The 14,696-nt window shown below is 46.5% G+C and overlaps 5 protein-coding genes across 5 annotated transcripts; 3 read left to right on the forward strand and 2 right to left on the reverse strand.

Moving 5' to 3' along the window:
• Nucleotides 1–1,910: 1,910 nt before the first annotated feature.
• Nucleotides 1,911–3,388, forward strand: MICPUCDRAFT_65072 (uncharacterized protein; the record flags this gene model as incomplete). The annotated part of the gene is made up of 1 exon (XM_003056130.1): nt 1,911–3,388. The coding sequence occupies exon 1, from the start codon at nt 2,033–2,035 to the stop codon at nt 3,386–3,388; it is 1,356 nt and encodes a 451-aa protein (XP_003056176.1). The 5' UTR covers nt 1,911–2,032.
• On the reverse strand, nt 3,194–5,080 carry MICPUCDRAFT_55734 (highly radial spoke protein). Its single transcript, XM_003056530.1, has 2 exons — nt 4,713–5,080; nt 3,194–4,581 (listed from the first exon to the last, which is right to left on the reverse strand). The coding sequence occupies exons 1-2, from the start codon at nt 5,007–5,009 to the stop codon at nt 3,553–3,555; spliced, it is 1,326 nt and encodes a 441-aa protein (XP_003056576.1). The 5' UTR covers nt 5,010–5,080; the 3' UTR covers nt 3,194–3,552.
• Nucleotides 5,081–5,990: 910 nt separating this feature from the next.
• MICPUCDRAFT_70191 (uncharacterized protein) lies at nt 5,991–8,583 on the forward strand. The gene has a single exon (XM_003056131.1). The coding sequence runs from the start codon at nt 6,366–6,368 to the stop codon at nt 7,836–7,838; it is 1,473 nt and encodes a 490-aa protein (XP_003056177.1). The 5' UTR covers nt 5,991–6,365; the 3' UTR covers nt 7,839–8,583.
• MICPUCDRAFT_55736 (uncharacterized protein) lies at nt 8,485–9,791 on the reverse strand. The gene has a single exon (XM_003056531.1). The coding sequence runs from the start codon at nt 9,719–9,721 to the stop codon at nt 8,606–8,608; it is 1,116 nt and encodes a 371-aa protein (XP_003056577.1). The 5' UTR covers nt 9,722–9,791; the 3' UTR covers nt 8,485–8,605.
• Nucleotides 9,792–11,255: 1,464 nt separating this feature from the next.
• On the forward strand, nt 11,256–12,436 carry RPL35 (60S ribosomal protein L35). Its single transcript, XM_003056132.1, has 3 exons — nt 11,256–11,400; nt 11,796–11,851; nt 11,994–12,436. Exons 1-3 carry the CDS (start codon nt 11,397–11,399, stop codon nt 12,303–12,305), a joined length of 372 nt encoding a protein of 123 aa, XP_003056178.1. The 5' UTR covers nt 11,256–11,396; the 3' UTR covers nt 12,306–12,436.
• The last annotated feature ends 2,260 nt before the right edge of the window (nt 12,437–14,696 follow it).

Below are 14,696 nucleotides of genomic sequence, written 5' to 3' on the forward strand. Positions count from 1 at the left end.
ACTTTCGTACTTTCGTACTCAAGTACGAAAGTACTTTCGAAAGTACAAATCGTACGAAAGTACGTGTACAACTACTGTACGTTGTACGTGTACACGTACACGTGTACTATGTGCACTTCCGGAAATATTCATATTTCCGTACACGTACGTGTAGGCCCTACGTACTGTATTCTACGAAAGTACGAAAGTACGAAAGTACTTTACCTTCGAAGATAGAATATTTTCGAAGGTATGGAAATACTTCCGGAAGTAACGCGTTGTACACGTATGCGTACTCAACGTGTTTATGTACTGTAAGAGTACATCGAATACGTGTACTTCCGGAATACCTTCGTACGAAAGTACTTTCGAAAGTACACGTACACGTACAGTACGATTTGCATTAGGATATTATTTCGGATCTACTTTCGTAAGTACATGTACGTGTACGTGTACAGTAAGTGTACAGTAATAGTTACCTTCGATGGTACTTTCGTACCTTCAAGGTACAACATACGAAAGTATTTTCGAAAGTATTCTATTTTATCCGTACGTCGGTACCTTCGTACGAAGGGGTACATAGCTACATACAGTACATATGGAAATACGGAAATAGATGAAAAAAATACTATCCAGCGATTCTTTTGGTTCGATCCAGCGATTCTCGCATTTCCAGTGAAAATGCCCATACACTACAGCCCTCGTACTACGTCCGCGTACTCCCTGGGTTCAAACTTCAGTCGTTTGAAAGGGGTACCCGCGGGCGTTCGCGCGCTGTTGGAGTCGCGGGAGCGTCACGAACGCCGACGTCGCACGCGAATAATTTACTCGAAATACCATGATGCTCCGACCCATTCAAAAAAATCACACCACTCACTGTGATGATCACGACGTAATTAGCGCTCGAACAGGGCCGGGGCAACTTTAAACATAGCGTTTTCAGGGAAGGTGGAAAAAAAGTTCTCCTCCTTCAAGAAAGATTTTGCAGAGTCACCCTTGAGACATAAGCGCCGCTGACTTCGTTTTCTTTACGGGAAGTGGCACAATACTTTTGCTTTAATCGATGCCCCGCGATGTGACGAAGAACTCTTCTCATTGTACCGGAGATTGTTACGGCTATTCCGCGACGCTATGGCTGCGCGAACACGCAGACCTCGCGGAGAGGTGTAAAACTGTCAGAACTCTGATCGTACAACGTTGTAGACGAACGGGCCACTGAATCGTCAGACGGGTGAAAACCCGACCCTCGGTCAATGCTGATCGGTCAAGCCGATCAACCGCGAGTACGCGAGAATCGCTGGATAGAACCGAAAAAATCGCCAGATAATTTTTTTGCGGAAAATAGATACAGTAAGTTGTTACAACTTAAGTTGTTTAGGGTTTAGAACAACTTATCTATTTTCGTACGAAAGTACTTCCGTACTTCCGGAAGTACTTCCGGAAGTATCATAGACTACCTTCGTACCTTCGAAGGTATCATAGACTACCTTCGCACGTGTGTAGCTGTGTAGAAGGTACTGTGTAGTGTGTACAGCTGTACACGTACATATGTGTACTGTACACGTACTGTACCTTTGAAGATATGGAAATAATTTTTACGAAAGTACGAAAGTAGTTGTTTAATAAGTTGCCTTCGTACACGTAAAGTTATTTCGTACAGTACGTAGCTACGTACGTGTAGTTGTACAACTACACGTACAGTACATACAGTACATCTATTCCGAAAATATCATAGTAAAACAACTACAGTACCTTCGTATGTGTATGTACAGCTGTACACATGTACAACTACAGCTGAAAACCCACTTCTGCTCTATCTGAAGTATTCCTTGTATGATACTGTACGTGTACAACTACAGCTGTACACTGTACACGTAGGGATAAACATCGAGACGTTCACGTACACCGCCAGTCCGCCACCCCTCACGTTGCGACGCAAGGGAGAATAATACGTCGCTCGCGCGACGGGTATCTTGCGGATTCACAACTTCGGAAGCACCGACTTCGTGACGAGTATGAGACTTCTAACTTGACGGAATACGACGAAAACGCGATGACCGACGACGTCGCAGACGAAGGGGACTGGTACGCCGCGCTCGTCGCGGGCGAACACGTCGGTGAATGGCTCGATGTCGTCAAGAATCCGTCGGCCTCATTTGGCGCGCGCACTCGAGCGGCAAGAAGTCTCGTGAAGAAGGTTTCAAGCAATCGTGTATACGCTCAGGAGGCGAAGGAAGCGAGTGCGACTGATGTGTTATCCGTCGCGTTGTCCTCGCTGAACGATTATGACGGCAGTGACGGCGACGTCGCCTCATTTCGCTCTATTTTGATGGCCTCACTTAAAGCTTGCGAAGAAGCGCAAGTCCGCGGCGCGGTGTTGCGACGAGTGTTCACGTTCTCTGTGCCGGTTCCGAAGGAAAACAACAGCGAAGAAGCGTGCCGCGGACCAGTGTCGGTCTTCGTGAACGAAATCGAGCTTAGCGTGGGAGTTGGTGCTAAGCTTTGGAAAGCCGCGCACATGCTCTCGATGGAGCTTGCGTCTGCGCCGTGCTTATGCAGCGGAAAGGATGTGCTCGAAATCGGTTCTGGCGTCGGTCTTTGCGGCCTCCTCGCTGGTAAACTGAACGCCTCTAGAGTAGTTCTTTCTGACTTCGAGCCGCGGATCCTGCTGTCATTAAGAGATGCAGTGATCGATAACAAGCTGAACGGCAAGGCGAGGGTGGTGATGCTCGACTGGAGAAGAGAGCGGAAACTGTTCGCAGCAGAGAAATGCCCTCGGTCGAATTTGTCTACCCTATCGCACGAGGAGAAGATTTGTTCGGTACACAAGTGTGAACAGTCTGGGGTGCATTGCTCAACGCAGCGGGACTGTGGTCTTCTCCTCGCGTCGAATAAACACGGCGTTCGCGTGAAACATTGTCATTATGAAAAACGCGAGCACCGAGAGGAGGGGAATGCCGGTGCGAGAGCGTTGAGAGGAGAAACGTCACTGCACGAAACGGAAAAAGGTGCTCAAGTTGATGCCCTTGATGATCACGATCGGTTCGACTTGATCATCGGTGCGGATGTGTTATACGAAAACTATCACGTAGACATACTGCCCAAGGTTTTCGCGCGGAGGCTGAAGACGAACGGCATAGGAAAACTTTGCGGCGCAGTCAGGTATCGCAAATTGCTCGACGCGTTGATTCAGAATTTGAATGACGAAGGCTTTGACGTGACGGAGACAGACATAGGTGCTAAAATCGGAGACTGCTGGTACGACGGTGGTTACATATCCTTGACCATCATGCCTACTACTTACGCGCCCGCAGTTTCATCAACCGCTACGGCAACGAATTCCGCGAGAGAACATGCAAGCTTTCGCGTCGCTGACAATGCCGACCAAACTGCATATCATTGGTCATAGACCGAGAATGCTGCCGATTTCTGATATCAAAGCTGCGATAACATCTTGTAAACGTTGCGACGAGCGGCCTCGGCAAGAAAAACTGTAGTATACAGCACCACTGTATGTGTTTTTATGCAAGAATTGGTGCGAGAAATAATTCTTTCTTCCACACGCACACGCATTCATCCCAATGCTGCATATGCGCGCAACGCGGCTGTGATATTCTCTCTGTCAGCCTCCAGTAATGAATCGCCTCCGAGCATGAACCACGGTGGTCCATCAAGAATCGTTTCAACGATACAACGCATGCCAGCGCCAATAAAATACTCAATTGCCGCATTCGCGACACCGTGTTTTGTGTCCTCTAAAGCAGATAAGATACCTTGGAAGCGTTCCCACCCACCTACCACGTTACATATCACGCCCAAGGAATCAAAAGCCGCCGTTCCTCTCAGAGTCGCGAGATCTGGTGGAGTGCGCATCCGTAAATACCTTTCATCAACCAGCCCGCCTAGCAGGACATTATCCACGATAATCGGAATACGGAGTTTTGCGCACTGTGCCTGTAAACCTTCACCTTTGCAAGTGAACATTTCGAGAGCCGGAAGAATGGCCGCATCCGGCTTGCCGCCTTCAATCATGCACTGTCGAATACTTTGCTCTGTGGCGTTGGATAAGGTCACGTGCTTGACTTTACGCACAAACTCGCCATCTGCAGCGCAGACCGCTCGTAGTGCCTTGACACACTCGCCAACGCCAGGTACAGCGTCGTCGTGCCAACAGAGAACGACGTGTTCCAAGGCATCAACGCCAAGAACGAAACATTGGGTATTCACCCATTTCTCCGCGATCGAAGATGCGACGACATAATCGTACAACCGCGGGGAAAACCTCGGGATCACTGAACCATCACTCTTTTCGAAGCCCACCTGCTTGACAAACTCTGCCAGGACTCGGCTGACGCCGTTCAAGACGGCTTCGCTCTTCATACCAAACTTGTCAACTGAGCACAACGCCCCGCCGGGTACCACCGCAGTCATACCCACGGCGTTATACGACATCAACGATTCGATCCAGCCTATAGTCGTGTATTGTTCCTTGCAAAGGTTCGTAGTCAACGACTCGTAAATTGTCTTGTTAGTCTCGAAGTCGTTCTCAGCAGTCGAGAGTTTCTCAGCGAGGTTCTCTTCTGGCAGGGGTTCTTTGAGATCCTGTGCAATCAACAAGGGTGAGGATTTCATGGTTATGAGAACAAGAGATCGGTTTAAACTGGCTGCGAGTGGTTGAATCGCGCCGTGAAATTCGTCACTTGCGCTGTTGTGCACCTCGAACGCCCACGCACCTCAGTTGACGCACTTTCCTTTCCCCCGTTACCCTCCGCCTCGGCCGCCTTCTTTTCGATTCTCGCTTTCGTTTCCTCGATCATAATACCCAGTTTCTTGATCGACCTGAAGGGCTGGGACATCCGCAGGCGCTTCGGAACTTGCAACATAAGCGTCTCGAGCGGTTTGCGTCCGCTGTTCGGATCGACCGGTGGTTCCTCTCCTCCCCCGGGTTCCTCATAAACCGGGAGCGCTCCATGCGGGAGCCACACGTTGATGATGACCATAGGAAGCCCGGTGTCGTCGGCCACCGTCATCGCGCGCGGATTTGGGTTTGAAAGCGGGCCAGAACCTGGGTGACCGTGTCCGTTGATAACCTTACCTTCGAAGGTACCCCCGTAAAAAAATGCCCTATTATGATACCGTGTATGTCTGATTACAAAAAGACTGAGCTCTAACCCATCCGGGCAAAACATGTGATCTAAATGCGAGCACCACACTATGATACCTGTTGTATCTCACAGCACCCGTAAAGTCGAAAAATACAATACTGTAGTCAGGTTTACGAGTATAGATATCGTGTCCGGAAAGCGTCGATTTCGAGTACGTGTACGTGTGTACACGTACGAGTACAAAAATCGAAATTTCGATTTTGCTTGCTTAAGGTCACGCTCCGCTAATTAAATTTCCCGTGCCAAAAGTACGAAATTGAGACAAAATACGCATACAAATTGCAAAAAAACGTACTTTCGTACGCGCCCACGCGCCGTCGCTGCGCGGATCAATTTGAAACTTCGTCACGATGTTGTCTATCAAGTTGCCGATGCCCTCACAAAGTTTAGCGATTTTAAAAGGCCTGGAAGGCGGTTTTCGGACCCCTAAGGATCATTTTTAAAAAGAGTCGCAGGAAAAATTCTCAGCTTTTCGCCCGGAAAGGGACGGAATTCCGTCCCTGAACGAGACTAACTGGTACGTGTACACGTACAGTACCGAAACAAATCCTGTACTATGCTGTTCGCGGGTCGCCCTTACGGGCACGTTTAACGGCGCGCGCGTGGGCCGATTTGCCTTTCAAAATTTTCGCCCTTCGATCGTGAATCTCCGGTCAGCCTCGATGAAAAATAATCACTGATGAAAATGCGATGAAAATTTCCCCACCGGAAGGACGCGGTTTCAACGTTTTTTTTACCCGACTAATTTGAAACTGGCGAACGTGACCAAAATGGTCACGTTCGCCACTTTCCGTGCGACCCGCGAACAGCATAGTACGATATGAAACAAAGCCCGTCACTCCTGCGCAACTGTCTTCAGCTCCTGCAGTCCTCGGAATCCTAAAGGAGTAAACTTCGAGGAACACTGGTCCCCAACGGTCCCCCCGATCAACATACGCCGGTCCATCCGTCACAGGAAAGACAAACGAACTGACATAAATCCTTAGTCCACAGATTGATCACCCGATTGACGGGACGTCGGGGTCAGGTGGTTACTTTCAGGTGGTCACGCCGATATCGTGGGTTAAAATAAAATGGTGGTTTCCAGGTCATGAATTCGTCCTTCACGAGCTCATAAAGCAACGAGCAATTGAATGTAGCGCGTAAAAGCCAATACCTTGCAACATCGCGCGTCATCGTCCGCCACAGCTGGCACTAAACTGAAGTCTTGTCAGTACAGATATGCTAGGTAAATGCCACGCTGCTAAAAAAACTCTCTTGCGAACAAGTAAGACTATTCAAGACGTAGCTGAAAGTTGCCAGGTCTACTCGAGCGATACCGGTCAAACGCCGCTCAGAAGAACTCCGCTGCAATTCGAAGTTAGCAAATGTCACCGCTGTGGCCTTCTCGACGGGCCGAATAAAACTCCCGTAAATTCTACCCAGGACTTGTTGACTGTTTCAGAAGTTGGGCGGAGTCTCGGCTATCTTGTTCACGTGAAATCAGCTGTTGATGCGGTAGTCGAGGGCACGCGCCTAATTGCTGTTTCACGGCTTAGCTTGCACTTCGAAAGAGCAGTGGCAAGGTATTTTGGCAAGAGCTGGAACACCTTGTTTGAAGAGCTCTTGATGTGTCATGATCGCAGTAATGATCCTATCATACCAACGGATTCGAGTGCCTCCGCATTTCTGTGCGATCGACTCGCCTCGCGTTTTGTGCCATCTCAAGAGATCAACGGTATATTATTTGACTTGCTCATTGAAATAAGCGCAGCGCGGCATACTATTTCAAAAGTAGCGTTGTCAAGAACCGCTTATTTAGCTACCCCAAGTCCTAATGTCTTCAGGTCGACCACTGGAAAAAGCATTAAGCTGACACTTCACGATGCCGAAGTTGAGATAAACGAACAGCAATACGAAAAACTTCGATGGCTGTATGAAAGTGACATACAAGCAACGCAATTCGGCGGCACATGTGCAAAGCCATCCTTGGCCAACACATTTTGTGAGAGTGGAATCACTTTCCACTCTGCTGTTTTTGCGATGCTTTGTCGATACGCCTCTGCACATGGTGGTATGCATTGCATGGCAGGAGGACATCACAACGCGCTTCATGGTGACGTTTTTGATGCACTTAACATTGGACTTGGAGTTCATGCTGAGTGCTGTGCGTCTCCACTTAATTGTCACTGGCGTCTATACTGCAGTGGCCATCCTGATACCGATTTGACATTTGGCTCATTAGGTTCAGTTTTTTCATTTGACCCGGTTGATGGCTATTTCGAGTGCAACCCTCCCTTCGAAGAATCTGTATTGCTCGATTGCATCAAACACATAGACTCTTTGCTAGATGTGGCAGAAGTTGCTGGGAAATCCTTGTCATGCGTTTTTATTGTACCGCATTGGCCAGGTCGTAGAGCCTGGGAGACGCTCTTTCGCAGTGTTCATAAGTCGCACACAGAGGTGATACCTCTTCGCGAGCATGGATTCCTTGAGGTATTGACTGGACCTTTTTCTGCAACGTTTTCTTACAACTTTCATTCTTGCTTTCTTTCGAAGCTCAAGACCTTTGTTTCACATTTGATCGAAACACATCTCACGAAATTTTTATGCAGGGGACACAGAAAAAAAATCAAACCCTATACAGAATGTCATCGTGCAACTCCTCTGTGTTTTTTCTGCAGACAACAGCAAGCAAGTGCACACATAGAATAACACCCCATTTGATTACCGGCTTGAGAGAAGCATTAATGCCATCTAGTCCGAACAAGCATTGCCCTGCTTAATTTTATGCAGGGGTCTTCACTGAATTTGAAGCTGGCGACTACATCCAAAGTCTTGGTCTGTAGACATTCCAGCCGGCAGCAGCAACGAAGTCAGTCTCGATAAAGGGCGAGATTAAGGTGAAGGTAACGCAAGTCACTTTCTTTTTGAAGTTGTTGAGACTCATTTCGAGTAGCACGAGCTCAGCGAACAGAGAATTTAACACGTCCTATCATTCTGTACTCATATTTAGTACTTTTCGGAACTCAGTACTACCTTTGAAGGCAGTTTGAAGGTAGCGTGTAGGAGCTGGTTCCAAATTTGGAGGAGGTCCCTTCTAGCTAAGGTGTACTAAGGTGTACTGATATTTTCTGCAGAACAACTCACCTAAAGAACACGCGCGTGGGAATTACCAACAATGTTTGCCGATTCGTCCACCTGCTCGATGTGAACTTAAGAGCACTACAAACAGTCGCGCGCTCCGCGATATGAAAAAGGTGACCTGTGATGGAGGATGTATTTCTGACAAGGTTTTAAAATATATCGAACCGTCTGGTGTCTTGTATCAAAAAAAACATGAAGTGAGAGAAAATTTGCCGAACAGTGGACAGTTTTCCCGCCTTGCTGCTGAAGTGAAAGAAGACTTATACTAGACAACACGGTAGACAATGAAATGTAAATGAATATCTCCTCAAATGAAAAAGTATGTTAGCTTTCATTCAGGTTCGCCAAGCGTCTGACTGCTCCCGCGTTCCTTCCTCTTCCCACCAGGTTGTAGTCTTGTATCCACTGCGCAAAAATTTCATGGCGGACCCATCTTCGTCAGCCAAACCAAGGGCAACGAGCATCTCCTCCTTCGCTTCTCCCAAAGTGAACCTGTCTTCATCCTCTGCCACGCATACCAGTTCCCCTGTGTTTTGCTTGATCATCACCTGCCAAGGTGCAGGGTATTCTCTGAAAAGAGCACCAGAATAATTTAGAACAAAAGGCGAGACACTGATAGTGCGGGAGTAGGCCCGTGGTCGAAGGTAATAAATCGGCTTTATTTTGGATAGAAAACGGTAATGGGTATCTTTATCTGGAAAAGAGAAAAGACCAAGATCAGCTCGGAGCGTATCAAGTTCGTTGTTAAGGAATACTAAAGGTTTTCCACAGGTTTTTGTAATGCAAAATTGTTCGGCAGCGGGCAAATCTATGGTCGACAGGTTCACTATGGCGAAAATATCGGCGTGGTGCTCTAGGTTCAAATCTTCCTCTGCAGCTCGTGTCCGAAGACCTGCCCCTTCAACCAGATTCTCAAAGAAAGTACTTACGTTTTCCGTTTTTTTCCCGTCAAGGGTATTGAGCGTGCAACCTTCAGATAACTCTAACATGTTGGAGAAGACATTTTTTGCTCGTCGGTACTCAGTTCCATCGGGTAAAAGAATTTCACAGGTCTTCCCTGTCTCCTTATAAACTTCGCTAAAAATGGTAAGAGCATACTGAATGTTTAGATCGATATAAACATCTGAGGCGGCTTTGTAGTTAGCATCTTCTCCTGGCACGGATGGAAACTCCACCTCCATAAGACTGTACCCGTCAGTGAGTCCGTCAACGACACATTGGTAGGCGTGGTGACAAATATCTTGGTAAGAATTCGGACTGTAAACGGGGCGACCATCACTTCGATTCTCACGTCGCGAGGAAGGTGGATTCACCTCCACGGAATCGGCGCTCGCACGGAGAAACACGTGTCGCCGAAACGCGGTTTTTCCACAGATGTTTCCCTTAGAAAAAAGACTCGCGCGACTGAACTCGTGTACCTGATTTCGTACGCAAGTTGCAGCAAATATCATTTCTCTTTAGTTCTACCGTGTAGGAATTATCCTTTCCTCAAAAGCAATCGGTGCCAAATATCCTCCAAAGCAATTGTGTGCACTGTGCACGTGTGCAGTGTTGGCTTGCAGGATCATGCGCGTCAGAAGAAGTACACAATACAGTTGTACACGTACAGCTGTACTGTACAACTGCTGTACACGTACTTATGGAAGTGCGGACGGAGGTATCTTCGAAGGTACGGAAGTATCATACTTCCGGAAATATGAATGTCTAACTAGCAAGAGGAAGTACACATACACCACAGTTAGCTATCGATTTAGTCAGCTAGCATAGCTAGCTGGCGAGATAGCGAGCAAGGTAATCCTTTTTATTGTCAGCATACGCTATTATTGGGCTACTTCCTTACTTCCCTACGTACCTTCGTAGTCAGTATCTACAACATACGAAGGTACGAAAGTACTAGCTACGAAGGTAAATCTACCACCGAAGGTACGTGTAGGGCTACAGTATGTCGTGTACGATTACTATTATGTTGTACGAAGGACTTGTAGCGGTCGCGGCGGCAGGACGTCGACACGTCGGTCATTTACCGATGCATTCGCTTCATCACGCGCGTCGAAGACCCGCGCGCATCGCGCACGTCGTTTCCGGCGTCACATCCCGCCGTCGTGTACCGCGTCGTTCCGTGTGACTTTTTGGTCATGACCACCTCGGTTGACGATTTGCATATTTTCCAGACTAAAAAGTCTCGTGCACGAATACTGGCCTACGCCCTTTAAGCCCTGAATTAGCGTGAATTGACGGAGCTTAAAGGGTTGAACCCTTCGGGTTCATTTCACCCTTAACTCTGTCGCATCAACGCTAATTCAGGGCTGTATTCTGTATCTATTGAAGTCTCACACAGGGAAGCTAGATTTAAACCACAAAGTATTTACAGCAACCACCCCTGGTTCAGCTGTGGATACAACGAGTGCTACTGGTGGGGGTCAAGCACACGAGAACCTCCCTCCATACATAGCAATCCACATATGGAAGAGAATAGCTTAAAATCTATGTAAATAATAGTACAGTACGTCACATTCGCCCGGAAGGGCTGCGTAGTCTATCTTCGTATCATAGCTACTGTACAGGTAGTCTGATAAACGTTCGTATTACCTTCGTAGGCTACAGTACGGAAGTACTTTCGTACTTTCGTACGAAAGTACGAAAGTACTTCCGTATGGAACATTACTTTCATAATAGTATTTCCGGAAGTATGATACGAAGGTACACTACAGTACACGTACGTGTACGTGTACACTACTACGAAAGTATTATTAAAACAACTTACACGTACTCCCGAAGTACGAAAGTACTTTCGAAAGTACTTTCGTACGTTCCAGTACGTGTACTTGCGGAAGTACGAAAGTACTTCATACTGTACAACCGTTAAACTATTTGTTCTGTCTCCGTGTCCAACACTTCCGTACTGTACGTGTACAGCTGTCCACGTACTTCCGGAAATACGTGTACAACTGTGCACGTACATCGAACATAGCGCTAAAATCCGGGCGATCCCCATTCGACGAGTCACAAAAACTCGCTTCGTGTGCAGTCGCGAGGCCCCCGGAATCGTGAAAAGATTCTGCAAGAAAACAGCGATACTGCATCGTTCTCGTCTCGCGTAACTAGCTTTTGGCCAGCACTTCTGCGATGGGTAAGTGTGCTGAAACCCCTCGAATTGCGGTGAAACTTTGAAGGAGACTTTCCGCAAATTACCTTAGGGTTTCAGAATCGGATGCCTGAAAGACTAATCCGCCATAAGTCGTGATACTTGTGATATTCTTTCGCTCGCGGTGATACTCACCAATAGTCTTCCTCAATATCCTCCGCGAAGTCTTGCGACGTTTGCTTCTCTCCGAATCTTTAGGGTCTTGTTTTTTCCGCCAGTCCCTCAGCTAGCTCGTTTCTGGCCAACAGAGCACATTTTCGCTTTCTCGGGCGCCTTCGGTGCCTTCTCAATTCGCAAGAAGACATCATTTGTACGTCATTGCGTATTTGATGCGCTCTCCTTGATCCGCTAGCTGACATTAACCGCATTGTGTCTCACAGTAGGATTCAAGGTACACGAGCTCCGCACTAGAAGCAAAGGTGACTTGCTCAATCAGGTCAGTAGATCTTGATGCCCTTTTCTTAAATTGTTCAAGACGCTTCTGGCCAGCACCTGCGTATCTGGTTACGACATTGTTTAAACCGCTCATACTATGAGACATACCTTGCTTCCTTTCCCTGACTTTATCTTGTAAACAGTTAAAAGAGCTAAAAACCGAGCTAGCGGCTCTTAGGGTGGCTAAAGTAACCGGGGGAGCACCAAATAAACTCTCTAAAATCAAGGTAGTGAGGCTCTCAATCGCCCAGGTACTGACTGTCATCAGACAGAACCAGCTCCAGAACCTTCGTGAGGCTTATGCTGGGAAGAAGTACGTCCCTCTTGATCTGAGAACGAAGAAGACTCGGGCCATCCGCAGGCGTCTTCTATCAGCTGATAAGAACGTGAAAACATCTAAAGAAGCGAAGAAATATGCTTATTTTCCCGAGCGAAAGTATGCTATGAAGTCCTGATTTTTTGGCTAGATAAATCTTTTTTTTTTAGTTAAAACAGAGATAAATGGCTTCCAACAAGCGTGACAACACGCGCGCTGGATGAGCACGTTCTCTTTCTTCTCTTTGTAAATTCTTTTTTAACCTCGTTTTATCAAGTATCCGATCTGTACGGTGGACAGCTTGGCAATAATGGAGTTCCTTTTTTTTTAAAGATCTGGCTGGACCTTGTCGTTCACGCGCACAGAACTACTTTCGCTTTTGCAACAGATTGCCGAAGACCTTCGACTATTAAATCGAAAAAAAAAATTGATCTTGAGTGTCTTAAATATCAACAACTTCTCTTTCGAGACCCGAGGGCTATTTTAGTCCGTGCGACGAATGTCTTGATCACAGGGTTTGCGAGCATGAATAACTTGAACAAAAAGAAAAGTTTACATGAATCACTCAGACACGGAAAAAGCCCATTAGCGGGATCGAACCGCTGACCCCCAGCTTAGGAAGCTGACGCTCTATCCTCTGAGCTAAATGGGCAGTCCGGAGTGATTTTCTTCGGGAAAAAAGTGGTCTTAGTACGCAAAACTTGTCCATAATACGCGAATATGTAGTGTATATTACATCCGGAAGTACTTCCGTACTTTCGTACGTACGATTGAATGTACAGTAGTAGTAGTTTTATGAACGGAAGTATCTATTTTCGTACCTTCGTACGAAGGTATTTATTGAGCTGTACACGTAGTAGTTGTACGTGTACATAAACGTGTACAACAAATACGAATATCAAGTACTTTCGTACTTTCGTACTTTCGTACTTTCGTACGTTCGTACGGAAGTACAACGTTGTAGTTGTACTTTCGTCCAATAAAGAAGAACAAATAAAAATATTTGTCGCAGGTTTATGTACACGTAGGGCTAGTATTACTGTACGTGTACAACGTACTGTACAACGTTATTTTCTTACATTACACGTGTACGTAGTTAGTACAGTATGTAAACTATGTATGTAGCTATGTACGAAGGTACTTTCGTACTTCGTTGTAGTTGTACCCAGTACAGTCCCAGTACTAGTTGTACTGTACGCGTACAGCTGTACACGTACGGGTAATAATACGCGTTGTACAACGTTGTACATGTACTTTCGTACGAAAGTACTTTCGTACGCGAAAGTACTTCAACATAAATACACGTACACAATTCAAGAACTACAACTACAGTATGATACTTTATGTAATCATACAGTCGTACTTTCGTACACAGTACACAGCTACACACTGATGAGTCCCGACACCTTCACATTCTTGGAGGGCTCAGATCCCTAGGCCCTACACCTTTCTTACACCGTTGTATTTACGGAAGTACGGATATAAAAGTAATACAACGTGACTATGTACGGAAGTACTTCCGGAAGTATAAACAACTTACTTCCGTACTTCGGTACAACCATACCCAACGTTCCTCATTTTGAACTTCCGAAGTACGTGTACCTTCGTACTTTCGTACGAAAGTACTTCCGGAAGTATGTACTGTAGGGTAGCTAGCTATGCAAAATGTACGGAAGTACTTCCGTAGCTAGACTTGTATGCACGGAGGGCTGGCTGCTAGGGTAGCTAGCTAGTAGTATGTCAAACTATCAGAACAACTGAGTGTGTAGCTGTGTACGGAAGTACGGAAATAAAATAACGCGTTTGTACGGAAGCACGGGCAATAGACTACGTTGTACTGTACCGGAAGTACACGTGTACGTTGTAGTGTAATTCCGGAAGCACGGAAGTACGAAGGTAGTTCCGGAAGTAGCATATTTATGAACTTTCGGAAGTACTTTCGAAAGTACGTGTACAGCTGTACACGTACTTTGGAAGTACTGTACACTCGAAGTTACAAAAAAACGTGTAGCGACTCGCGAGCCATGTGCACAACATTCTCATATCACTGTTATTCAGAGCCTATGAAGGTACATTAAGGCTACACGTAGCTACTACCTTCGTACCTTCGATTTACATAGCTACATACGAAGATAATGTACGAAAGTACGTACGAAGGTAGGTATGTACTATGTAGCTATGTACATTGTAGCTAGGTACTGTACCTTCGAAGGTATTTGTACATCGTAATAGTCTTTTAGTATACAACTTACTCCCGGACATAAATAGTACTTTCGTAGTACAAAAATATGTACTGAAGTACGGAAGCAAGCAGTGTACGTTGTACATCTGTGTTGTACCTTCGTTCGTACAACGTTGTACGGAAATACGGATGTTACTTCCGGAAGTGCAACCAACGTACAGTACACGTACACGTGCACGTGCGGAAGTGAGAAGTATCCCTTGTACTTTCGGAAGTCTCTATTTCCGTACGGAAGTATTTCCGTACAACGTTGTCCGGAAGTATCCGATACTTCCGGAAATAGACACA

Source organism: Micromonas pusilla, assembly GCF_000151265.4.
Source record: "Micromonas pusilla CCMP1545 genomic scaffold MICPUCscaffold_2, whole genome shotgun sequence".
NCBI lineage: Eukaryota > Viridiplantae > Chlorophyta > Mamiellophyceae > Mamiellales > Mamiellaceae > Micromonas > Micromonas pusilla.